The sequence below is a fragment of the Mus caroli genome, unplaced genomic scaffold, assembly GCF_978045245.1.
Source record: "Mus caroli unplaced genomic scaffold, Mus_caroli_1 scaffold_8, whole genome shotgun sequence".
NCBI lineage: Eukaryota > Metazoa > Chordata > Mammalia > Rodentia > Muridae > Mus > Mus caroli.
In genome coordinates, this window is record NW_028227263.1 from 114,814,542 (window position 1) to 114,841,333 (window position 26,792).

At 51.7% G+C, this 26,792-nt stretch overlaps 1 protein-coding gene and 1 non-coding gene across 2 annotated transcripts; both read left to right on the forward strand.

Moving 5' to 3' along the window:
- The first annotated feature begins 1,543 nt into the window (after positions 1 to 1,543).
- Positions 1,544 to 9,046, forward strand: Lrfn3 (leucine rich repeat and fibronectin type III domain containing 3). The gene is made up of 3 exons (XM_021166599.3): positions 1,544 to 2,611; positions 3,740 to 5,170; positions 8,432 to 9,046. The coding sequence occupies exons 2-3, from the start codon at positions 3,756 to 3,758 to the stop codon at positions 8,895 to 8,897; spliced, it is 1,881 nt and encodes a 626-aa protein (XP_021022258.1). The 5' UTR covers positions 1,544 to 2,611; positions 3,740 to 3,755; the 3' UTR covers positions 8,898 to 9,046.
- On the forward strand, positions 7,612 to 7,803 carry LOC115031663 (U2 spliceosomal RNA). Its single transcript, XR_003837330.1, has one exon. It is a non-coding gene; the product is annotated as a U2 spliceosomal RNA (small nuclear RNA).
- Positions 9,047 to 26,792: the final 17,746 nt, after the last annotated feature.

Sequence of the window (26,792 nt, forward strand, 5' to 3'; positions counted from 1 at the left end):
CAGAGAAGTCACTTCATTGCCACCAAAGCACTTATGTATCGTTTCTCTTTCCTACCGAACTCTTCTCTCCCCCGCAACCCGCTGCCTCGCTTTCCTGGTATCAACCCCCAGATCGATCAGTTCCACTGAATTCTCCTACTCTCAGGACGACCTCCATGTCTTACCCAATCCCAGCATCCGTGCAGTGTCTCTGAGGCGTCCGCAACCTTTTCCTGGGCTTCCGAGTGTCCAGCATCCACTGTGCTGAGCCAAGAGCCCTGATGAACTTTGCTAATGATCTGAAAAGGCGGGCCCCACAGCCGAGTTAATTTTAGCAGCAAATTTTCAATAGACATAAGTGGAAGGGGCCAAAAGTGTATTGTGAAACCTACGGCAGAGCTCGGGAAACAGCTGGGGTGGATGGACATCCACATGCCGCCTCCAAGGTCACGCTGCTCCTCTGTTCAGATGGTTTCTTAGCTCTATGCCCACCTCAGGTCACACAGACTGGGCCTCCTTTGCAATAGGGCTTCTGAAAGAACAGGCTTCCCAAATGCTCACATTCAAGTTCCTAGGCCAGGCTTGTGGGCCATCAGCCACGCCCTCCTCCTGAAACACTATCTGTAGAAGAGTGTGGGACCACCCACCTTTACCTCTTTGTCCCCTCCCACCTCTTCCCTTGAGGTGTGTGTTAGCCCAAGTCCAACCAGGGTCTTCTGTGGGAGTAAGGAGAGACAAGACAAGATAGCAGACTCATTTCTCTGGGTCAACCTGTCCAGCCTCCTGACTCTAACCCCATTTCCTATCCCCTCCCGCTCAGAATCTCTGCTCAGTGCCTTGAGCTCCTTCTCGAATCTCAGGAGACACAAGTCTTAGTGTCAACTTTGCTCCTTCCAATCGGTGAAATGAACCTGTCTGGCTTAAAAGAGCAAACCTGTTTCTGGACTTCCTGGGAAGGTGGTGCTGAGGTAGAGGGGCAGGAGACAGAGACGCGGGCATCTAGCGTTGGGGTCTATGTACAAGGATATGAATGAGTCCTGGCGTTGTCCAAGTGCTGCTTATGGGGTGGAGGAGAGAGAGGAGAGAGATGGGAAAATGGATAGCATGCCTCTGACTTGTCCTTGCGCCTCATCTCTATTTCTGAGTCTCTCACTGACTCTGTATATTCACCTCTCTCCTTCAGTGTATTTCTGTACCTCCCTTTCTACTCCACTCTCTCATTCTAAGCCTATCTATCCTTTTAGTCTCTCTCATCGGTTCTAGCTCTGTGTCTTTGCCTCAGTGTCTGTCTGTCTTTATTCAGGGATATTCTTATTCCCAGTAGCTCCAGGGCGTCTCCATGGTAGGTGGTGCTAGGGGCGCGTCTTTGAGAGGAGGGAGGAGGGAGGAGGGGGCTGCCTACGCCTTTAAGCGCGGGCGCGCGCGGGGCCTGCGCCTTTAAGCGCGGGCACGCGCACGGCCCTGGGTTCCCGGCGAGGAGGCCGCGGGAGCACCCGGACCCGGCCCGCCTGCCCGGCCCCCGCCCGGCCCCCGCCCCGGCCCCGGCGGGGGAGGGGTCTCTGAGCGCGACCCCTCCCCCCTGAGCCCCCACCTGCGTTGCGATGCCCGGGTCCCCGCGTGGCCCTGTCTGTCTGTCCGTCTGTCCGCGCCCAGGCCTCGCCCCACCCTGGCCCTAGAGCTGCCCGGCTGCCCCCCACCCGCCACAGCAGACCCCCTCTTTCTGGGCCTGTCTCCTCGGCAGGCCACGAACCCAGCCGCGCCATTGCTGCCCCAGACCCTGGGCTGGTACCCTGACATCGGGGTGCGCTTGCAGCCGGCGATCGGATCCAGATATTCTGAAACCCCCAAGCGTGGGACCCTGATTTGGGATCAGCACCTTGAGCTCCTGCCATGGAACCCTAAGACTCGGACCTTGAACCTCAATATCTGGGGCTGGAATCCCGACATCCGTCCCTGGGACCCCAAGATTTGGAAGCCGAACCCCATTATTTTGGAGCATGGATCCCAATATTTGGACCTGGGACCCCAAGATTTGGAGTCTAAGCCCCCAAAATTGGAGCTGAACTCTGAATTGTCTGGCTGATACGTTGACATCTGGGAGCGAATTCCCAAATCTATACCTAGGACCCCACTATTCTGGGAAATAAACCCTGGGATGCAGGCCTTCAATTCCAAGATCTGAACTGTGGAATTCTGTGGCGGGGGCCTGAAGTCCTTGCTGCAGACCTAAGTGCTGAAATCTGGGGCTAGAGACCTCTAAGTCTTGACTCAGCACCCTAGTATCTGAACAGGATCCCAGTTTCGGATGCCAGAACTGGACTCGGGATTCAGACCCTAAACTTCCCCATCTGGCTGTTCGGTGTCTCAAGCCTGGCACTGAGAGAGCCTGAGCCTGAAGAACCACTGGGGCCTTGGTCTCTTAAGCTGGACTCTCGAGGCCCAGTGTTAGGGGTCTGGAACCCCGAGAATCAAGTTTGGAGACTCCATAACCACAGACAGGATCTGGGGCAAGACAGTTCCTTCCCAGAGGCCCTGAGGACAGGGGAGTCTTGACCAGATGCCCCCTCCAGAGTTCTGACCTCACCCCCTTGGAGCCTAAGGACACTGCTCCCTGGGGTGGCTTCCAGTTCAGGTAAGGCCACTGAGAGACACCCGTGGTGGGAAGGGACTTGGGGTGGGGGTGGGGTTTCTTGGGCTACAGGTGGAAGTAGGTAAGTACCAGGTGCCCTGTGGCATCCTAAGCCGTTTTCATTGTCCCATGAGTGTGTCACCAACCCTCTCTGGACACATGACCCCAGCTCTGCCCCCTCTCTGGCCTCCTTGATGGGATTCTAGATCTCGATGTCACCACCAGTCTAGCTTCTGGCCATCTCAGCATCCTCTCTGGACCCCTTTCTCCACCTCTCCTCACAATGACAGTTTTTGCTTTACTCTCTGAGCTGCCTTGACACCCCTGTCCCCTGTCCTGTTGTTCTCCAGTCACATCTGCCCACAGCCTCTCTCACTGACACTTCTTTTTCTGTGTCTCCCTGATCCACTGGCTTTCTCAACCTTTGCCCACTCCTGACTCCTAGGCTGAGACTGACCATCCCTAGCCAAATCTAACATCTGTGTAGTCTTCTCCTTCCTACCTTGCCCTCCTCTCCTGCTGTTTCCTCTGTCCACCTCCCACCATCTCTCTTCTCTCCCTCCTACCCTGCGCTAACTCCTGGTCTACCCCCACCTGGCCAGCTCTGACCATTTCTACCTTGTCTGTCTTTCTACCGTTGCTCCACCTCTCCCCAAAGCCTTTTCTCTGACCAGTTGTTCTGGGTCCCTGATGACTCTGGCATATCTGTCCTTTCTCCTCTCTCTGGCTTTCTTACTGGCTTTTGACTAGGTCAAAACTCTTGTATCTCTTTGTCCAGATAGACTTAGAAGGACCACTGCAACCTGCTAGCCTTTCTGCTCAGTTTCCCTCCTTAGTCATGCCTGACCTTTACTGATTGATAATCCTTGCCAACTGCCCACCTCTTCTCTGTGGCTCCTCTAGACCCTATTGCTTACTTTCTCTCCACCTTGACCATCTGTCCTAGCCTCTGCCCACCTGTGCACATTTCTAGCCAGCTTTCTGACCATCATGGCTCATGCTTGACTCTCTGTGCCTTCATGACACATCTCTGACACCCCGCCCCCCCGCCGCCCCCCCCCCACCTCTCTGAGCATAGTATGGCCATCTCTCCCCGTTTCTGGCCCCAACACTGTTCCTTCTTCTCTACAGGCCACCCCTGCCCGCGATGGCCGTCCTTCCACTACTCCTTTGCCTGCTACCGCTGGCCCCCGCCTCATCTCCACCCCAGCCGGCCATATCCAGCCCCTGTCCCCGCCGTTGCCGCTGCCAGACCCAGTCGATGCCCCTAAGCGTGTTGTGCCCAGGGGCCGGCCTTCTGTTCGTACCGCCATCACTGGATCGCCGCGCTGCAGAGCTGCGCCTGGCAGACAACTTCATCGCGGCAGTGCGTCGTCGAGACCTGGCCAACATGACAGGCCTGCTGCATCTGAGCTTGTCTAGAAACACCATCCGCCATGTGGCAGCTGGCGCCTTCGCCGACCTACGTGCCCTGCGTGCCCTGCACCTAGATGGTAATAGACTGACCTCGCTGGGCGAGGGTCAGCTGCGCGGCTTAGTCAACTTGCGCCACCTCATCCTGAGCAACAACCAGCTAGCAGCCCTGGCAGCTGGTGCCCTAGACGACTGTGCCGAGACCCTGGAGGACCTCGATCTCTCTTATAATAACCTTGAGCAGCTGCCCTGGGAGGCTTTGGGGCGCCTAGGCAACGTCAACACGTTGGGCCTTGACCACAATTTGTTGGCTTCAGTGCCCGCTGGAGCCTTTTCCCGCCTGCACAAGTTGGCACGACTGGACATGACCTCCAACCGCCTAACCACCATCCCTCCTGACCCACTCTTCTCACGTTTGCCACTGCTTGCCCGGCCTCGAGGCTCGCCAGCCTCTGCTCTGGTGCTGGCCTTCGGGGGAAACCCCCTTCACTGCAACTGTGAGCTGGTGTGGCTGCGACGCCTGGCTCGGGAGGACGACCTCGAGGCCTGTGCCTCGCCACCTGCTCTGGGGGGCCGCTACTTCTGGGCTGTGGGTGAGGAGGAGTTTGTGTGTGAGCCACCTGTGGTGACCCACCGCTCACCTCCCCTGGCAGTGCCCGCAGGTCGGCCAGCTGCCCTGCGATGCCGGGCAGTAGGGGACCCAGAGCCACGAGTGCGTTGGGTATCACCCCAGGGTCGGCTGCTGGGCAACTCCAGCCGTGCTCGTGCCTTCCCTAATGGGACCCTGGAGCTACTGGTCACTGAGCCGGAAGATGGCGGCACTTTCACTTGCATTGCAGCCAATGCCGCTGGCGAGGCCACTGCTGCTGTTGAGCTGACCGTGGGTCCCCCTCCACCCCCCCAGCTAGCCAATAGCACCAGCTGTGACCCCCCGCGGGACGGGGAACCCGATGCCCTCACCCCGCCCTCTGCGGCTTCAGCCTCCGCCAAAGTGGCGGACACCGTGGCCCCTACCGACCGTGGCGTCCAAGTGACTGAGCATGGGGCCACAGCGGCTCTTGTTCAGTGGCCAGATCAACGGCCTGTCCCAGGCATCCGCATGTATCAGATCCAGTACAACAGCTCGGCCGACGACATCCTTGTCTACAGGTGCAGGGGCCTGGCAGGGGGGGAGTGAGATGGGGGCGGGGCAGGGCACTGTGGGTCCACCCAGGAATACCCCTTGTGAACCACTACAAGGAAATAGCACTGTAGGTTCCAAAGGAAATCAGAAAGTGAAGGCAAACGAAATCAGGCAGCAGTGATAACCACGGTTGGGCAGAAAGGGGTAAAAGAAATCCAGGGCAGATGTGGTGGAGGCAGTTGAGACGAGGAGGGTAAATCAGTTAGACAGCAGGCTAACAGGCACAACCAAGGACAATGAGTTTTAAAAAAAAAAATCAGGCTGCAGAGGTAGAAAGAAACAAGACTGATACATAAATGGTAACAAACATACAAAGCCAGGGGGAAAAAAATCAGGTCAAATGAGTAACAAGTTAATGGTTAACAGTGGTTGTTCAAGTGTAGTTCAGATAGCAGCCTATACAATAGCAAGCAGGCAGCCCTGAGGTTAAGCCCAGGGCTGAAGGAAGAGAAAGCTAACGAGGTTATGGTTAAAAATAAATTTTATCAGGAAGTTTGGCTTTTCACGGGAGGCTACAATAGGGAGGTTAAGTCAGGATTGTGACAAGTTCAGGGCCAGCCTGGTCTACATAGGGAGTTTGAAGCTGACCAGAGATTTATAGAAAACAGTGCCTGGAGGAGGGGAGGAGAAGGAGAAAAGAGAGCAAGAAGGGGTGGGGGGAATGGGCAGAAATGTACAGAGACAGCAGAGAAAGTCTAATGAGGTAGGCAGGGGAAAGGAGGGCAGAGGTTAAGTGGGAAATTGGGGGTAGGAGGTTAAATAGAGATTAGGTCTTGGGTTCGTGCAGTATGAGCCCTACCGGTCAAAGTTCTGGTTAGAGTAACATCCTAATTTTTGGTTTGCTAAATCAAATCTAAGCTAGGTCAGATGTGTCAGTGCACGGCCGTCTATCTCCCCAGCTCTCAAGAGGTTGAGACAGGAGGATAGTGAGTTCAGGGGCATCCTGGACTATACAGCAAGACCTTGTCTCAAAAAGCCAACAAAGCAGCAACCTAGTGAGCTATGTGGGCAGAAATGCCCAGTCTGATGCTCCTGTCACACACACACACACACCCCACGGCTGCAAACACAAAGCCCGGTGTTTACACACTCTGAAAGGGCAGTCAGTGTAGCTTCTGTCCCTCTGCTGTCACCACAGTGGGTAGCAATGGTGGTGGCTGATACTCCCCACCAAAGTCTGACCTTGTGTGGGCAGCTGTGGGTGACTCCCTATCCTCAATGCCAGGCTGGGCCAAGAGTACAGCCCCAAACTTGACAGTAACCTTCTACAGGATGGGTTAGCACCTTGCAAACCCAGTGCCTGGATCCACGCCACCCCCTTCCCTGGCCATATGTCAAGTCAAGATTCTATCTTCTCAATCCTAACCCCTTCTCTCTGTCTTCCCCTCTTCCTCTCCTCCCCCCACCTTCTGCTTTAGAGCTCATGTAGCCCTGGCTGGCCTCGAACTGGCCATGTAAGCCAAGGACCACACTGAGCCCCGAGCCCTCCTGCCTTCACCTCCCTGTCTGCGGGCCACCACATGTGGCATCTCCACTCCTTTTCTGAAACACTATTCAGGGGAGGGCGACCCCCTTGCCTGGTGGGGAGTGGGACAGTCTGGAGACAGCCACCCTGCCACAGGTCATTACAGGTGTCCTTGGGTTATGCTCCCTAAAGCAGGGTAGGAGTAAAACAGACTCTAAAACTAGCCCAGTCTCCGCCAGGGCATCCCGAGACGAAAGGAATGTGTGGAATTGGGTGAGAAAGGCGAGAAAACCGTGAGTGTAGTGGCTCAGACCTTAGGCTCAGCCCTGGAGAGACTTGAGGCAGGGGACTGAGAGTTCCAGGTCAGCCTGGGAGCTACATAGCCAAAGCCTGGCTCAACACTCACACCACACACACACACACACACACACACATACCTGCACACAGACATGCAGGCACATGCATGCACACGTGTACTTGCACACACATGTGCACACAGGTACCACACACACAAAGGGAAGGCTAATCAGGAAGCGGGAAATGGAGCTAAAAGAGAATAAAGAGATGAACCTGGAAATTAGTGAGGACAAAGAGGGAAGAGAATCTAAGATGGAGATTCTCAAGGGCTGGCCAGAAACACTATAAAGTCGGTGATGGTAACAAGGTACTGGAGCTGCAGGGAAATTCACTGGCAAGCTGGAAGCAAAGCAGGCAACAGAGGTATGGGGGAAGCAGTGGTTAGGGTAGAGGGGTTCAGCCGCCACACGCTAGGGAAATGTACAGGAGCTGGGCAAGGGAAATTAGAGCTGAAAAGAAGTCAGGCAGCGGGGCATGGGGTGCGCGGCTGTAACACCAGCACTTGGAGTTGCAGGGAGGATCATGAGGAGTTCAAGGCCAGCCTTGGCTAAGCTCCATGAGACCCTGTCTTGAAACAAATAAGCAATCACTTCCCTACCTTGTGGCTCAGATCAAGTGTAGTATCTGCTCCTACCAGGTTAATATCTGATATGTCCTCTGTCCGAGGACAATATATTAAATGGATTTTTGGGGAGATGGGAGATGGAACAGCAGCTTGCTGTGTCCAAGACACTCCTTGATTTGGTGTTGCAGTAATCCAGGAATGGTGCCCCCACCTCAAGGGCAGAAAGCAAATATAAAAAACAAAATAGGAGTCACAGGGAGATAGTCTGGCAGAAAGATGGCTAGAGGATAGAGGAAGGGGGCCATTGGTCAGGTGTAGTGTTAAAATGGTTCTACTTCCAGCACTCTGGAGGCTGAGGCAGGACCTTCACAAGATATGAGCCAGCCTTGGCTACATAACAAGACTCCGGGAGGCAGGGGGCAGGAATCAGACAGGGTTAGCATAAAGCAGAGCTTTGCTGGTGAGGCTAAGGACTTAGCTGAACAGGGTGAGAGGCAAGGTGCCAAAAAGGGTCTTGAGGGATGTTAGGGGCACCTTAACAGGCCTAGGGAATAAATCTCTGAAAGAGGAATGGAATATCTTAGGCTTCAGAGAAATAGGGTGTGGAATCCACAGGTGCGCAAAATTGGGACCTTAGGTGGGAGACTGAAGTTGGCTAGCCCACTGGACCGACATGCTAAGTGTTAGCTGAGCAAAATAAGTCAGGGTGCTGGTTAGATGGGACTGGGGTGCAATGGGGCAGCTGTACTGCAGGGAACTTAGCTGGAGGGAGGCACAGGGCAGGTGGATCTTGGGTACTGGGTGACCACAGTCCTGACCCCATCTGTCACCCTCCCTCAGGATGATCCCAGCGGACAGTCGCTCCTTCCTGCTGACCGATCTGGCGTCAGGCCGTACCTATGATCTATGTGTGCTCGCCGTCTATGAGGACAGCGCCACCGGGCTGACGGCCACGCGGCCAGTGGGCTGCGCTCGGTTCTCCACGGAGCCCGCACTTCGGCCTTGTGCTGCACCGCACGCACCCTTCCTGGGCGGCACCATGATCATAGCGCTGGGAGGTGTCATCGTCGCTTCCGTTCTGGTCTTCATCTTCGTGCTGCTTCTACGCTACAAGGTGCACGGAGGCCAGCCGCCCGGCAAGGCCAAGGCTACGGCACCTGTCAGTAGCGTTTGCTCCCAGACCAACGGAGCGCTCGGGCCCGTGCCCAGTGCTCCTGCCCCTGAGCCTGCTGCACCCAGGGCCCATACTGTGGTCCAATTGGACTGTGAGCCCTGGGGGCCCAGTCACGAACCTGCAGGACCCTAGCCAAGGGCCCACCTCTATGGTTCCTCTGGTCCCAGGGACACCCCTCGGGACCTGGCCTCAGACTCACCAAATTGCTCACGGTTTTTAAAACTCTGATGGGGAGGGTGTCGGGGGCACCGGGGCACAACAAGAAAGTCCTATTTTTCTAAGCTCGGGCTGTTCCTTTGCCCTTGTCTGTCTGTGGGGACTGAGGTGTGCTGTGGAGGGTATGGGGGCAGGGGTTGAGGAACCTCCCCTGAGGAAGGCACTTCCTGTCATTCAGCTTGGGGTCTCTGCAGAGGAGTCATCTATAGTCATCCATGTAAGCAATGGACGTTCTGGGGACCGAGCTGTGCTGTGGCTTGTGCTGGGGACTCAGTGACCCAAGCTGCCCTGCCCTCAGTCCAGTGGGAAACGTGTCTTCAGACAGCCATACTCCAGAATACAGAGTTGAGGGACGCCCAGGGGGTTGTGTGCCCCCCCCCTCAACCCCGGAAGAGGAACCTGAAGTATAGTTCCGGGAAGTCTTCCTGGAAGAGGAGGGATGTAATCTAAGTAGCATATCTGAAGGAGAGCATTGGGCAAAGAGCAGAAGGGAAGGCTCCAGGTGGAGGGCATAGCATGAACAAAGGCTGGGTATTGCCAGGCATTGGGTTGCTGTGGTACTGGTGAGGTGGGAGGGGCCAGCTCCTGAGTGAGGTGCTCAGACGCTGGCCTGATGGTGATGGCTAGCCACGGAGGATTTTATGCCTGGGGGCCGAGTGGGGGAGGTTGGGGTTTCTAGTGCTGCTTGGGGAAGGTGAACCAGAAGCAAGGAATGCGTGTGAAGCCATTGTAGGGGTGAGGGTGGGGCAGGACCAACTTCAACCAGGGAAACATTGGAAGAGAAGAGTGGATGACACAGCCATTCAGGAAAGCGAGCAGATGGATTACTATGCTCAGAGACCATGAGGGAGGGGCTTATCTAGAGTGAGGCTCTGGGCTCTGGCCAGGGGAAAGTCCTCCAGGCTGCCCTGGCTCAGGACGAGGGAGCAGGGGCACAGCAGAGAAGGATGCTTTGTGGTCAGACTCTGCAGATGAGCGACCAGGGGATGGCGAGTGGGGAGGAGAGATGGAGACGTTGGAGCCAAGGATAGAAAGCAGGGCTTAGCAGACAGAGTGTCCCACCCCTATCATCCTCACACCTCAGGTGACAGAGGCAGGAGACCACTAGTTCAAAAGCTGAAAGTTCAGCATGAGACCCATCCCCCGCGCCCCCCCCAAAACCCAAAAGAATCTGGGAGCAGTCGCAAGATTGGACCATCTACTGGGGTTTCAGTCTTTAAGGGAGAAACGGAAAGCTTTTGGCAGCTGCACACAGAGGAGAAGGTGAAAAATGTCCCAAGAGGCTGGTGTGTTTGCTAGGGGAAAGGTTACAGTGGGGGTGGGGGGGGGGGGGAGTCGATGCCACATTGAACCAATCTAGCAGATATGAGTGTGGACAGGGACTGAGCCCTGGTTCAGCGTGAGTCAGAGCACTTGGCTTCATGTCTTTCCTGAGCTGGTCCCCACTGTGTCACTGCCCCGGGCCCCCTCACACAAGTGTCCTGGAAGTTTATAGGATCAGACACTGGGCATGGAAAAGGCCAGGCCTCATTAGAGGTGCAGGAATGGGGTCGATAGCAAGAATAGCATCCCCCCACCCCCACCCCCCGTGCAAGTAGCTTCTCTGATGGCAGCTGGGGGGTGGGGAAGGGCCTGTCAGTCACCTGAGGTAAGATGATGTTAGGATCAGGGTGAAGACAGGCTAAGACTAAACTGGAATTCTCTCGGTTTGGTACAAAGAATGTTCTGGTGAGATGACAGAACCTATTTTCATGGTGGAACTTGAGACCTTCAAAATGTCCACCATTAACCGTAGAGATGAGGCACTCATCTCCCCAGTCCTGCAGCATCCCGAGGTCCTTTGTCATTTTGCTACTCTCGAGTAGCTAAGATCATGTGAGGCTATCAACAAATCACAGCATAAGCCTTGGGCCATGGGAGCTAGCAAGTGGGAAGGCTGGCTCAGTGCCACCTAGGAAATACCCACTCCCACCTTAAGGGGAAGCCAGAGTGCACCGTTTGTAAACCTGTTGTTAAAATTTGAACTGTGTGCTAGGTCATGGGGCAGATTCAAGTACAAGTCCTGCCCTGCCCTGCCCTGGCAGCATTTGTGACACACACAAATGTTAAATAGGGATGTGTGGGAAGCAGAGGTGGATTTGACTCCAGCTGAGGAGTTAAGTCCCAAGCCGAGGCTGAGGACCACGCTGGCTGGAGGTAATTAGCAAGTGGTGGGAACAGTGTTCAATGGACATGGAACGGCATATGATAAGGTATGCATTGTGAGAAAAAGGGAGAGGGAAGGAAGCCAGAGGTGAGATGGAGTGAGGGAAGGGAATTGTCATAATATCAGGCCGGAAGTGGGCGACGTAAAAGCCCTGTAAATTCACCAGAGGAGGGAGGATTCCATTCTAACTGGCATGAGAAACCACTGACGGTTCCTTCTGTCTTGTTTCTTTGAGTTGGGGGTCTCACAACGTTAGCCCCGGTTTGGACTCATTGTCTAGCTCAGGTTCCCTGACCTCACTTATGACCCTTCTGCCTCGGCCTCCTGAGCTGGAGGATCGCAGGCGTGCACCATCACTCTTGGCCACTGGAGGATCCCGGGCTATGAGGATCTTCCCGGATCTCAAGGAAGCTCCCATGGCAGATCTTGTGTGTGGAGGGCCAAGGGAAAGCACAGGGAAACCGAGGAGGAAGACACTGCAACAGTTCTGGCAGAAGGCTGTCTTAGACCAGGCTAGACCTGAGGCTGACTTAGACCAGGCTGGACCTGAGCTGACATGTAAGTCATCAGCAGACCCCTCCTTTCCTACCCAGAAGAGGACAGTGTAAACTACTAGCAGCTGGTCCAGAACAGAGGGAAGGAAGATTGTAGAAAGTAGGGGAAGAGGGGGAGGCCCGGGTCTCCAATCCCAGGATCCATCCCATAGAGCTGATTTGTCTGTAGGAAGAAGTGACCTTTGGCAAGCCAAGTACAAGGCGGCCAGCAGATAGAGGCCAAAAGAGACTGAGGCTGTTGAGGTGGATCCAGGCCCAGTACACGGGGCTAGAATGGAGATGCACACCCAGTACCGGCCTCCTGCAGGTGTGGAGGCGTGTGAATAGAGAATAATAGTGGTTATAGCAAGTCCCCTGGAACTTCACAAGACACCCAGACTGCCCCTCACACCTGTGCACAACAAACACCACCGGCATCTAGGATTTCAAGTTAAACAGCCTTGCCCAGCTGAAGCCACCGACTCCCTGAGGTGAGGATATGATGTCTACTGCCCATCGCCTCTCTAGTCAAAGCAATCTGGGGACCAAACCTAGGCTGCTGAGGCACTGTCTCCTGGTGACTGCTGTCTGGGTTTCGTACTCTCCTCGAACCATACTGCCACACCTAGCCACCGCTCTTGGGGTGACTGGAGCTGGTGTGAGCCCATAACATCAGGAGATTCCCATGATCCTCTGGCAGTCCTTCCTTGAGGCCAAGCTTCTGCGGCCCTTCCCATGGGCTCCTAGGTGGGAGAACCTGATGAGGCAGAGTGTGGGGACTCCCCAAAGACAGCGGGTCTCCCCTGGATAGTGCGACCCAGTGATCCATGCTGAGTATCCTCAGCAAAGTCTGGACCCCGCATGCCTGGAGGGTTGTCGGTGCTTGGCACTGTCCTGGCCTTAGTGAGGTTAGAATGTTGGGGACATGGCATGACAAACAGTCCAGGTCCCTGCCCTCTTGGGGTCCCAGTTCTTAGAGAACAAGCAGATACAAATGGTGGCCAGGATAGACTGAAAAAGAACAGGCAGGAAGGATGGCAGACGTTTTTGTTCTCTGGTGCTTTGAACAGGGTCTCATGGAAGCCAGAGTGACCTTGAGCTCCAAATCCCTTTGCCTCTACCTTTCAAGTGCCAGGATTATAGGTACTACCGCATGCCACCGGTCCTGGGGGACTTGGGAGCCTACGGGGACTCCTAACTGAGACTGATGGGAGCACCAAGATGTGCTGAAGATGCGACTTTTTAATGTGTCCTGTTTAATGTCCCACTGCTATTGTCCTTTTTAAAAAGACAGGGTCTTGCCGGCATAGCCCAGGATGGCCTTGAACTCAGTCTTCCTGCCCCACTTGCCTCAAGTGCTGGGATTACAGGCACAAACTAGCCACACCCAGCTCTCACCTTGAACACATTGAAATCCCTAGTACACTTTGAACAAACTCACCACCACGTCCCTTTTTGGCACCCCGCCCTTCAGATTATGCAGCCAATCCTACCTGAAGAAGATGATGAAGGATGGAAGAGAGCTAGGGCAAAGGCTTGCCCCCAAAGACCCACAGTGATGGTATGTAGTGGCGCACACCTTTGGTCCCAGCACTTGGGAGGCAGAGGTAGGTGGATCTCCAAGTTCAAGGCCAGCCTGCTCTAAAAGTTCCAGGACAGTCAGAGCTGTTATACAGAGAAAATGTTAAGAGAGACAGAGACAGAAAGATAGGGTGTGCTTGAAGGACGAGCTTGAGGGAGCTGTGGTTGGAGCTTCCAGTGGGAGAACAGGCAGGGCAACAGATGACCTGAGGTGCCCCGATGCTGCCCCAGAGCACTGTTGTGCCAAGGAGGGGGCTGGGCAAAGAGAGACAGCACTCAGAAAGCCACCTGACCCCTGTGGAAGGGGAAACTGAGGCACGTGGTCAAGAACAATGTGTATGGGGGGGGAGTGGCTCTGCTTGCTTTAAAGGGAACGGAGAGTGTCCACAATTCTGAAGAAGGAACTGGGCAGGCCCCAGGATCAGCCCTGTCCTTCATTCTCAACTGTTAAGTGTTCATGGGGAAGGAACATGGAGTGGCCGCTTACACAATGCCCATGCTAAGTGCTAGAAAAATCTTAGAACCTAAGAACACTCATGAGTTGTGCTGGAAGCAAAGCTGACAAGAATTTGAGAACATGGAATTTAAAAGATTTTACTCAGGATGTGTTCTGGCCCCTACTCCTTGGAACCCCTGGGGCACTGTGCACTCTCCTCAGCCCCATGGGTACATCAGCACTTCTACTTCCTTCTAAATGTTCTTCCTGCCCTGGGGCTGGGGATGAACCCCCCCCCTCCTTCATCTTCTGTTCTTCTCAGCTATCAACCTGAGCCTGTGTCTGGCATCCTAATTTCACATCTGGCTTCCCACCGCTTCCTTGGCCCCCTTTTCCTAGATAAATAAGCAACCTGCCTCAGCATCTTCCCTGGCCAGCCCCTTTTCCCAGTTTGTATTCCCACAAGCCCTGAGGATCCACTGCACCTCCCCGTCCTCCTTTTCCTAGTTCGAGTCTGGTCTAACACTGCTTTAACTCCCCCAATTCCTCCACGGACCTCCCTCTGGGATCCTGGCCACAGCATTCCTCTCTGGCCCAAACCCTTCTTAGTGACAAACCTGTCGGCTGCATATAAGCTTCCACGGCTCACCAGGGTCCCGGTTCCGAGTCGGAGCTGTCTGGGAGGCTGAGACAGGAAGGTAGCATGACTTTTGTGAGTTCGAAGCCAGCCTGGGATACAACACAAGACCTTGTCTTTAAAAAAGCAAACAAAACCCTTCACTTTGGGGTATCTATGACCCCCGCCTTCCTCGAGCACCATCTCCAACATAATGCTCCTTCAGTGTAGACAGAATACTAACCATTCCCAGGAAGCGAAGGCCCTCCCATCATGCCTTTCTTCCGAGGAAGCGAAGGCCCTCCCATCATGCCTTTCTTCCGAGGAAGCGAAGGCCCTCCCGTCATGCCTTTCTTCCCACACACCCTCATTTACCCTGCTTGGGATGACAAGCTGGGAAAGTGACACAGGAAGCTGTGGAAAGAAAGCTCCCTCTCCCTTTATGTCTTACCAAAGCTTCTAAGGAGAAGAGAGTTAGAATATGGGGGAGAAGGTGTTGAGAATCCGCCCCCCACCCCGCCTTTCCCGGCCCTCCTAGCTCACCCTTCCAGCTGCTCCCTTGTAGGAGCAGGCCTCGAGGGGACAGGAGAGGGAAGGCCAAGGCTATCCCTTGGAGGCCTCAGCTCCCCACCCTCCAGATCTCCTCATCCAGCCTTCCCAGCATTCTCTCCTGCTCTGTCTCCAATCGCTCCTGCAGGCCAAGCGGTAGGCCTCCAGGTCTCCTTCTCTAAACTTGGGGGTTCCCTAAAGTCTCCAGGTTCTCCTTGAGCCGCAGCAGCGATCTCCACTCCCTTCCTCAGAACCCAGGCTTCCCACTGCAACCCTTCCTAGGGCCTCAGAACTTCTAGCCAAAAGCTTCTTCCTCCTCAGCAGGCTATGGAGGCTGCTCCTCTGTTCTAGAATGTTCTTCCAGTGTCAGCTTCCTCACTTGGCCCCTTTGCTCCATTCTTCTGTTTGCAGGAATATAGAGCCTCCGCTCCCTCCAAACACGATCAAACCAGTTCTCTGTACTCAAAGACCCTTTTCTAGTCCTAATGTCTCTCAAATAAGCTCTCTCCTTCTCTCCTTCCCCACCCTGTCTCCTTCCCTTCCTTCCTGACTCTCTCCCCACTCCTCCCTCTCTGCCCTTCCCTCACATTCTCCTCTTCCTCCTCCCGATCCTCCTTGTAATTCCTTGACATTCCCTCGTCATGTGCCTGTTCATCTCCAACATGTCTCACCTCCTCAACCAATCCCTCTTCCCCACCTCTTCCGCCATCTGCCTCTAGTCTCTAACCCCACAATTCCAACCTGGTCAGACTGGAGCCACACATCCCTTGCTGGTTCAGGGAGAGTGATGAGGGACAGGACCAAGCTTAAAGATGGTACACAAGTGCCTTGTAGTATACACAGCTCCCCCTGGGTCCCGATGGGCAAGAGTTCCAGCCTACCTATCCTAGGGGCTCGGGGGTCCTATCCCTTTCTGGGAGTGTGCCCACAGGGAAGAGGGTCAAGAGGCCCCCTAATTCTCGGTCATAGCTGCCTTCATACCTGCTCGAACACCTTGATGCTCTGGATTTCCCACAGACATGTGGATGTAGAAAGACGATGGCTGGTGACTTCAGAGCCAAGGGTGGAAAGGCTGCCTGATATGGCTCTGTGAAAGTGAAATTTCTTTGGACACGATTCTGGCTGGTTAGGACAAGATCTATTGACAGACTGTGCCAGTGGAGAGGACAAACTGGTTCTGGAAGCCTAATAGGGCAGGCAGACCAGAAAAAGTAAGCCATCTCTCCCAGCTCTGTGAAGTGTGTGTGTGTGGCAGCTTTTTGAGATGAGGGAACCAAAGCCCACAGAAGTTAGGTGTATGGTTCAAGTTCCCATGGCTTGAAAAAGACAGTGAGGATTCAAACCTGGCGGAATGGCCTCCCAATCTACCCAACTATTCTGGTTCCCTCCTCTGCGCTCCCGGTTCACTCAGACTCAACAGCTGCGTTTGTGGGTTTCTAGGGCCGCCGCTTAATCACAGCTTTCTTGGAAAACGGGGGCGCTGAGAAACACGACTTCCGGCTGTGTGTGTGTTGCCACCGCCCGAAGGGCCCCGATGGTGGTGCTACTGTCAGTACCAATGAGCCGGCGCCCAGTGCCCGAGGGCTGCTGAGGAATCCACGTGGGCGAGCCTGCCTGGACCCAACGCCGCGGCGCCACCTGCTGAGCGCTCGCGGTGATGCCGCGGCTGCGGCCCGGCGACTCGCAGTCAGCTTTCCGGGGTAATGGGCCTCCTGCTGCACACAACCTGCCTGTCAGTATTCTTACATCTTGAACCCTTCCTTCCAGGAACGGCAGGTGTAGAACAGAATGCGGGTGACCAATCAAGTTCCCATGATATGCCATTCATTCTATGGCACTGGTGATTGGACATCCTTGTCAGCAAGCAAGACACAAGGGTACCAACTACTGCTGCTCAAGGGTGGCAGGGGCCGCCAGGGCCTGGAGAAGCGAGCAGACCTGTTGAGGATCAGGGTCGGGAAAAATTACAAAACTACATTCTATTCCTCATGAAGCCGCCCCGAGACCGTTTTTAAAATTCGAATCATGTCCCTTCTCTACTCAAAATCCTCCAGTGCAATCACCCCGCCTGCCAGCAGCGCCAGAGTCCTGACAGTGATTTATAAGTCCTACATGAGGGACTGGAGGTGGGGCGCACCCAGTTGATAGAGTGCTTGCCTAGGATGTACAAAGCCCTGGGTTTGATCCCCAGTACTTGCCTATTCTCTCGGCACGCTGGAAGTGGAAGCAGACACACAGAAGTTCATAGTGATGTGCGAGGCAAGCATAACATCCTGTCTCAAAATCAAGTAGGTGAATTAAATTTAAAATTAGAGCCGGTGAGACGGCTCTTCATCTCACTGGTTGCTAAGCCTGACAACCTAAGTTCGAGTCCCCAGGACCCACTGAGCAGAAGAGCATTGGCGCCTACGAGTTGCCTTTTGCTGGGTAGGTCCGCAAGCTTTGGACCACCTCTTTGGCAGCAGTAGTGGCTGGGCATGGTGATGGTGGTGTGTGCACACCTTGGTACTGCTGCGTCACAGGCCTATAAATAGGTAAGGCTTTATGGGCTAAGTGGTAAGTGCTTTTATATATAATGTATGCATGCACATTATGTAATATATTCCTCACAGTCAACCTGGAGGCAGGTCTTTTTATTATCCCAGTTTTATAGAGAAACCAATTGGAGGTCGAAGGCGCTAAATCATTGCCCAGAGCCACACTCAGAGCAGGTGGCTGCTTGTTCCCAAAATTCTCTGGGGCTATTGGAAAGGAACCGCTTTGCCTAAGCAGCACAAAGCTTTGCACAGACTCTAAATGCGGCCGGGCGCTGGCCGTGGTACTGAACAGAATAGCCGCGGCTTCTCCCTTTGAGATTGTCAGGTAACCTTGGAATTAAGGAGCTCTTTCTCAACCATGGTGATGAAAGAAACGTGAAAGTGTGTTCGGAAAGAACCCAGAGTTTCTCAGCAACGAAGACAGAAATTTTCCTCTGCCTCACAAATTCTGGGACCAAAGTATCTATTTTTGTTTGTTTGGTTGGTTGTTTTTTTTTTTGGTTTTGGTTTTTCTAGACAGGGTTTCTCTGTGTAGCCCTGGCTTTCCTGGAACTCACTTTGTAGACCAGGCCGGCCTCGAACTCAGAAATCTGCCTGCCTCTGCCTCCCGAGTGCTGGGATTAAAAGCATTTGCCACCACTGCCATTATTATTATTATTATTATCATTATCACTAACTATTATTATCTTCGAGCTATACTCTGGAATGGGGAGGCTTGGAACCCTGACCCAAACTAGATGAGCTCTCATAAGTCACTTCCCCTCTCTGACCTTCCACTTCCTCCTCTGTAACAGTGGAGAACACACCAACACACCATGTATTGGTAGCATTTTAAAAAGGAGAACCCAGTACAGTGATCCATGATTATATCCTAGTACTTAGGAGGTGAGGCAGGAGGATTGTTCTAAGCTTAAAGCAGCCTGGGCTATATACTGAGTTCCAGGCCACAGTAACAACGCCTACGGTGCAGTAGATATTTTCTCTAAACAGGGTCTCATTATGTAGCTCTGGACCTTGCTTTGTGGACCACACTGGCCTTGAACTCACAGAGGTCTGCTGGCCTCTGGCTCTTCGGTGTTGTGATTAAGGATGTCCACCATACTGGCTTCTCCTTTTAAAGAATTCCACAAATATATGGTGAGTTGGTGGTGTTCTCCACCTTTACAGAGGAAGCAGATGATCACCACTTTTTTAAGTGAAATTTTATACTATATATATTTTTTTAGACAGGGTTTCTCTGTGTAGCCCTAGCTCTCCCAGAACTGTCTCTGTAGGCAAGATGGCCTCAGACTCACAGAGATCCTTCTGGGATTAAAGGCATGAACAACCTCTGCCTGGCTAAGACAACATGTCTTAAGTCACAGTCAAAAGACTAGCAGAGCTAAAGAGATGGCTGGGCAGTTACATGTTGCTTTTCTGGAGGCCATGGGTTCGAGTCTCAGCATAAATTTAGCAGCTTACAACTGTGGTTCACTGTATTTATGTGATATAGATGTAGTGAAAAGTAAATCTTTTTTTAAAAAAAAAAAAACAACCATTAGAGCTGAAATTTGTACCTTGGGCGCCTGGCAGAAAAGCTCACACCTTTACAGCATGTGAAAGGCCAAGGTGGTAGGATTTCTCTGTGTGTAAAACCATCTGGGGCTATACAGTAAATTCCAAGCCAGCCTGGACTACAGACCTTGACTGAAAACAGTAAATAAATAAATAAATAAATAAATAAATAAATAAATAAATAAGAAATCCTGAATATCCAAAGGTCTTAGAATACAAGCCCTGATTCTCATGTGGACACCCTCCCCTACCATACACAAAGTCTTCGTTGCCATAGTGATCCATCACAATTAATAATAACAATTTTGGGGGGAAAAAAGACATGTCAATTTTGATACTAAGCACCATAAAGTTATGTGCAGATTACACTAAAGCTGTGATTTCTTTGTGGTAACAAATAGATTTTATATAGTAAGTTTTATGTCTTGGCATTTTCTGTGACGAGGTCTCACCATATAACCCTGTCTTGCCTGGAAGTCTCTATACACACCAAGCTGGCTTTGGACTCACTGAGATCTGCCTGCTTTGCCTCCATCAGAAGGCTGGAATGAAAGGTGTGCACCACCACACTCAGGTCAGCACTGGTTTGTTTTTTGCCTTTGGCACAACGTAGACCCATCGTAAGTACTGGAGATGTTCAGAGACTGATCCTCTACTTGTGTGCGAATTTATGTCAAAGTGCTGTATTCCATTTTGATAGAAAAATACACAAAGCTATCCAGGTCTGGTGCCACATACCTGAGATCCCAGGAAGGCCCCATCTCAAACGAGCAAGAACTAGGAATGTGGTTCAGCAATACAGAAGTGGCCTAGAATTCACTAGTGAGGAGGGCTGGGGATGAAGCTCAGCAGTAAATCATTTGCCGGCAAGTGTGAGTGTGAGGCCCTGGGTTCACTGCCACCATTAAGAGGGAGATAGAGGGCTCAGTGGGTAAGAGCACTGATTGCTCTTCCAGAAGTCCTGAGTTCAAATCCCAGCAACCACATGGTGGCTCACAACCAACTGTAATGGAATCCGATGCCCTCTTCTGGTGTGTCTGAAGACAGTCACAGTGTGCTCATATACATAAAATAAATATTTTTTTTAAAAAAAGAGGAAGATAGAGGGAGATAGAGAGAGGGAGGGAGAGAAGTATATAGACGAAACAAGATTACCTACCTACTCATGTTGACTTCAGGTACCAATAGCTATGAAAAATGAGTGCCTCTTTCTTGGAAGCAGAAGCACAGTATGCCCTCTTCTCTCTCTCTCTCTCTCTCTCTCTCTCTCTCTCTCTCTCTCTCTCTCTCTCTCTCTCTCTCCCTCCCTCCCTCCCTCCCTCCCTCCCTCCCTCCCTCTCACACACACACCACTCTCAAGGATGCTTGATGTGGCAAACTAAGTCCTCCCAGGATATGTTGTGCTTTGAGCTGCTTGGTTCTGGGCTTGGGCAGGGCATGTGTGACAGGGCTTACATGGAAGTCAGAGTACAGCTTACATAGTGAATACTTCCCTTCCACTACGTAGGTTCCCTAGGCTCAAACTCAGGAAGCCAGGCTAGGTGGCGTGTGCCTTTCCCCCATCTCATAGGCGCTCCCCCAGATTTTTAAATAATTGAATCCAGCTGTCTTCACATGAAGCTGGCGCTCCGCAGCTGACTGCTGCCCTTTTCTCTAGCCAGGCTGTGCTGAGCACTGCCGTATTGTTCCACAGTCCTGGCCTTCTCTTTCTGCTGATGCATACAAACCTACTTGATTCACAGCTGACAGACCTGCTGACTTCTGAATGCTGAGGAGCCAATGCCAGGGAGCCTGGGAGCCCAGATATGAAAGCAGGTCAGTGATGAATCCAGGTACCAGGATCCAGCACTGGCTGAGGGAAAACTAGACCCTTCCCAGGAATCCCTTTCTCTCCTGGTAATGCCACCTCAGTCCCCTGCAATGTCTGTGCATGTTCTGATGGGACCACCTGTCACCTTGGAAAGCACAAGCCTAAATGTGAGCCCATTACCCAAGCCATCTGGGCACATGACCGGTTTTAAGACGGCATGTGTGTGTGTGCGCGTGCGTGTGTGCATGAGTGCACACGTATGTTGGTTCTTTGAGATAGTCTCACAATTCTGCAGCTAATTCTGATCTTGAACTTGAAATCCCCCTACCTCATTCTCCAAAGCACTGGGTTTACAGGGCTGCACCCCTCCACCCAGCTTTGAAGATGATAGTTCTGAAGGACTCCCAACACAGTCTGTCTCCAGATCCAGCACCATGGTGAAAGCTGTCTGAAGCTGAGCCTGGACTTACAGCTGTGGCCACAGCTGGATCTGTACTTGAAATCATGGCCATGACTCACACAGTCTGTACAAGTGACTGTGCAGGGACTCTGGCTGATTTGGTATCAATAGCCATGTTCAAAACCAAGGCAAACTGTCTGAATATTCAAATTATGAGGGATAAACTAAGCCTGTAGGAAGCCACATGTGTCCAGATGTGGGGCAAGAGGATGGTGCCACCGGACAGAAGAACTGGTAAGGTTGAGTGAGCCCAAATCCCGTGAAACTCAGAATTGAGTATGGTAGGCCTGGGGCCAGCTCTCTGCCAAACTCTACCTGCTCTGGAACACGCAGCCACAACACCCCACTGAGAGGGCTATTGCATCAGTCAGGTAGCATAAAACCTGGAGTTCTCTATGCTAATGAGGTATCTAGATAGGCCCTGAGTGTTTAGCCAATGAACTTCCCTTCCTGGGCATCCCTTCCTACAAAAGGTATTTAATCCTTGGTTCACCCTGAGTAAGGTGTATGCATTCACATTTGCCATCAAATAAAGCAGTTTGGACAAGCAAACTTGTCCAAACTCTTCATCAAGGATTGCCTCACAGGGGAGGCCTTCCTCACAAAGAGCCACGCCCAAATCTCCCAGAGAAGGCCTTCTAAGCCTAAGCCCCTCTGTACTCTTAGCACTCAAGAAACCAAGCCGGGAATGATGGCGCACACCTTTAATCCCAGCACTTGGGAGGCAGAGGCAGGCAGATTTCTGAGTTTGAGGCCAGCCTGGAACAGGACCAGGACAACCAGGGCTATACAGAGAAACCCTATCTTGAAAAACCAAAAAGAAAGAAAGAAAGAAAGAAAGAAAGAAAGAAAGAAAGAAAGAAAGAAAGAAAGAAAGAAAGAAAGAAAGGGAAAGGAAAGGAAGGAAAGGAAAGGAAAGGAAGGAAGGAAGGAAGGAAGGAAGGAAGGAAGGAAGGAAGGAAGGAAGGAAGGAAGAAAGAAAGAAAGAAAGAAAGAAAGAAAGAAAGAAAGAAAGAAAGAAAGAAAGAAAGAAAGAAAGAAAGAAAGAAGAAAAAAGAAACCAAGCCAGGTCCTGCCCACTCCTGCCTTCCCCTTCCTGACTGGCATGTAGATGCCCTGAGGGGACCCCCGTTCTCAATTCCCAGTGGTACCCAGCAGTGCCTGGATACACAGGAGACTGGGAACCACAGTAAACTTCCCAGACTCCACTGTTTTTCACCTGGGGAAAACATGGCTGAGGACCCCCATTATGGCCTGCATTCTGCCTCCACTGCATGGTATGCCGATGCTCCGGGCATCCCAGGGGAGAGGCAGACACACAGCCCAGCATCCATGAGCAGAGGCAACCAGATCTCGAGACCAGTCTGGTCTACATAGCAAGTTCCAGGACAGCCAGGGTTACCTAGAGAAACCCTGACTCAAACAAACAAACAAACAAACAAACAAACAAACAAACAAGCAGAGGCAGAAAGAGAACAAGAAGAGGAGGAGGAAGAGGAGAAGCAGCAGTCGTAGCAGTAGCAGCCATTTCCAGCACTGTCGCCACATATGGCCTCTGCTCAGCTTGCTGCCACCAATTGAAGGGTTCATTTGTGTATGTGTGTGCATATGTTCATGCGGGGTGTGTAGGCCAGAGTAACATAGGTGTCTTTCTTGACCTTGCCCTGACCCTGAAGTTCATCCATTAGATAGACTATCTGGCCAGCAAGCCCAGGGATCTTCTCTGTCTCTCCCACCGCAGGCAGGCACTAGGGCTACAAGTGGGTGCCACCATACTGGCCTTGATATGGATCTGAGTTCCATCACAGCGCTCCCATTGCTAACGGAGCCACTTTCCCAGGCCTATGACAGAGTTTGTGTTCGTGTTTCTTTTGTTTGTTGGTTAGGTTTTTTTTATTTGTTTTGTTGTTATTTGTAGAGTGTAAGGGGTTTTGCTTGTTTTTGTTGTTGTTGGAATTTTTTTTGTTTGGTTGGTTTGGTTTGGTTTTTTGACAGTGTTTCTCTGTGTAACCCTGGCTGTCCTGGAACTCTCTGTAGATCACAGGCTGGTCTTAAACTGACAAGAGACCCATCTGCCTCTGCCTTTCAAGTGCTGGGATTAAAGGTGTGCAACACCACACCACCCTGGTTAATTTTTTTAATTAATGGGTGTTTTGTTTGCATGGATATTGGTGTACCCCAGCCATACACTGCCCATGGAGGGAGGAGAGGGCAGTTGTGAGCTACCGTGTGGTTGCTGGGAAACAAATCCTGGTCCTCTAGGAGAGTAGCCAGTGCTTAACTGCTGACACATCACCCACACCCTGCACCCGAGTTTTAATATCAAGACCATGATGCATCCTTCATCTTAGATCACTTTTTGTATTTGGGAATTGTAGGTAAGGGGTGACTTGGGGGGGCGGATTTTGTTGGGCAGTTGTTTGTTTGTTTGTTTGTTTGTTTGTTTGGGGAGAGTCTAGCTCTAACCCAGGCTAGCCTAGAACTCTGGGACTCACTGTGTAGCCCAGACTCAAACTCAAGGCAGTTCTGCCTCAGCCTCCCAGAGCTGGGAGGACACTGTGAAGCACGCCCAGCTGGCATTGAAGGTCTGACACTCCTACCTTGTCAAGTTCCTCTGAGAAGGGCATGAGTTTAACACAAGAAAAGTGCTTGGACCAGAGCCCAGGTCGAGTTAAGTGCCCCGGGAAGAGTGCTTGCTGCACCGACCATTCCTAGCATGGCTTCCGAAGCCTCCAAGTCTTCTAGGACCACGTGGTGTAGCCACTGAACATCCCAAATTTCTCCTTGGGGTAGATATAGATATCCTGTTGTAAGGTTCTTGGTACTAGATTACAGATATATCTGTGTATATGTAATCATTTTGTTAGCATTTATTAATTGTACAAGCTAGTGGGTTTCATTGTGACATTACATACATGAATATGATATAGTTGGTCCTCTTCAATGCCTTATTCCTGCGTCCTGCTCTCCCCACCACCACTGCTCCTCTCTCTCTTCCTTAAAGCTGCACTTCCTCCTTCAGTCATTGTCTCCATTGCTTTCATTTTTAATTTACTATCGTTACATGTGCACATACGCAAAAATCTCATGAATGCAGCCTGCTGAATCTATCTAGCATTGCTCCAGTGCATATGTTCTTAGGGCTGGCAACTTGGCATCAAATAACCACTTAGAGTAGTGTATTTAATTAGGTTATTCTAAGTAGGGAGAACAAATGGGGAAACAGGCCAGGCATGGTGCACACACCCACAACCCCAGCACTTGGAAGGCAAAGACAGGACAATCAGAAGTTTAAGGTCAACCTTGATAACACAGTGAGTTCCAGGTTAGCATGTGAGGGTCCCCTTCCTCTGCACCTATGTCCCCTCTCTGCCCCACACTTCTGGGCAGTCTCTCTGAACTCTATAGCCCTTTGAACTCTCTCTTAGGCATTCTGTAACCTGCTTATCTTTATAATATTAGGTGAAGTATTGATGTGTGGCCTGAGCAGTAATATTGCTAATTAAAATTAGAATATAAACCTGTGTTTGGAGGCTGCAGGGCTTAGCTAGGCTGGCAGAATGCTTGCCCAGAATCACAGAGCTCTGGCTGGGTTCATTCCCCACTTTGGTGTACACTGGGTGGGGTGGTACACATCCGTAACTCCAGCACTAGGACACAGAGGCAGGAGGATCAGAAGTTTGAGGTCATGCGTGGCTATACAGCAAGTTAAAGAGAGGAAAGAAATGAATGGCCAGCTATCAGTGGAAGTCAGGACTATTTGACAAATTGCAGCCAAAGTAATCAATGGAGCTTGTGAATTTATTGGTTAGTCAATAAATCCTGACATTGTGGGAAGATACAAACCTGTCCACCTATGTTTCTCTTTTTTCTTTAGTTTTTACAGTTTGTGTGTGTGTGTGTGTGTGTGTGTGTCTGTGTGAATGTATGTCTCTCTATGTATGTGTGTACGTATATTTCTCTGCATGTCTTGAGTGTGTATGTGTGTATGTATGTATATCTCTGTGTATCTTGTTTGTGTGTGTGTGTGTATCTGTGTAGAAAGCTGTATGTCTCTCTATGTATGTATGTGTGTCTTGTGTGTATGTATGTATGCATGTATATTTGTGTGTATGTATATCTGTGTGTCGTGTCTGTGTTATATGTATATCTCTCTGTGTGTCTTGTGAGTGTATTGTGTATGTATATCTGTATGTTTGTGTGTGTTTGTACATCTTTGTGTGTGTCTTGTGCATATATCATATGTCTTTCTCTCTGTGTATGTATGTGTGCATATATGTGTGTCTTGTGTGTGAATGTGTGTATGTATATCTGTGTGTCTATGTAAATGTATGTATATATCTCTCTGTGTGTGTCTCTGTGTATGTGTATATTTATCTCTGTGTGTATGTGTATCTTGTGTGTGTATGTATATCTTTGTATGTGTTGTGTGTATGTGTGTGTGAGTGTGCATGTGTGCCTTTCTGCCGGGTGGGAGAGTGAGGTAGCACAAGCCATGATATGCATGTGGAGGTCAGAAGACTAGTTGCAGAAACTCCTCTCATTCCGCTATGCAGGATCTGGGCATCAGACTCAGGCTTGCAAACTTGGCAGCAAGCACCTTTGCCTGCTGAGCCATCTGGCCAGCCACCATCTATGTTTCTAATAGAACACACTCACGACACCAGGCAAACACTCTATCTACCGCTGAGCCATAAAGACCTTCAGTGTCTTCATTGTGGACTCATAATGATAAGGAGGCATCCATGTAGGACGGTAGTGGTGATCGAATAGCTAATGTGGAGAGTCACAAAGACTCCAAAGCCCTGACATCCTCAGCATCCCCAGCTCCCACTTTTCCTCTGTCAACTCCAGCTTTTGGTCCCTGCCCACACAGGAGAATCAGTGGCTGCAGCTGGGTAGGATGCAGTTGTAACTGCCCTCCTTGGCAGCCTGCGGTGATGTGAGCTGTCCTGACCAGTGTACCTCCCATGCAGCCCTAGCATGCAGTGGCCATATGACTCATGTCCCTTAGACTGGCCTCTGTGCCAAGTCCTACTTTAAACTTGAACTCATTAGATGCCCCAGGCTGGCCTCAAATGTGAGGTCCTCCAGCCTCAGTTTCCCAAAGCCTAGGATTACAGGTGCGTGTACCACACCTGGGCCCTGCACTGTCCTGGCACCTGAGCTACAGTCCCCAAATTCCATAGCCTGTGTGCTTTGAGGACTGGCACAGCGCCTGGAACTGCTGTGCTGCATTTTACACGACCCTGCACTTCTGCACTCTTGTCTTCCTCGGTGTCTGTGTTCACCCTGCAGGCATCTGGGAAAGGAGATTCTTGGAGCGAGGTGCCACGTCCCTTAATTCCAGAGGCGTATTCTCCTGTCTGGGGTAGGACAGCCTATATGTACAGGGCAGGATGGCTGAGTCGTTGAAAAGAATAGGACAGAGGTATATGTAGTTTTCTTGTCACTGAAACAAGATTCCTAATGGAAACAACCTAAGGGAGGAAAGAGTCACATGGACACACGGGGTGGGAGCACCACCCA

Excerpts from the sequence above, each read along its gene's own strand:
- Lrfn3 (XM_021166599.3), top strand. The coding sequence starts at position 3,756 with ATGGCCGTCCTTCCACTACTCCTTTGCCTGCTACCGCTGGCCCCCGCC. Across the intron at positions 5,171-8,431 it reads GACGACATCCTTGTCTACAG|GATGATCCCAGCGGACAGTC; the intron begins GTGCAGGGGCCT and ends ACCCTCCCTCAG.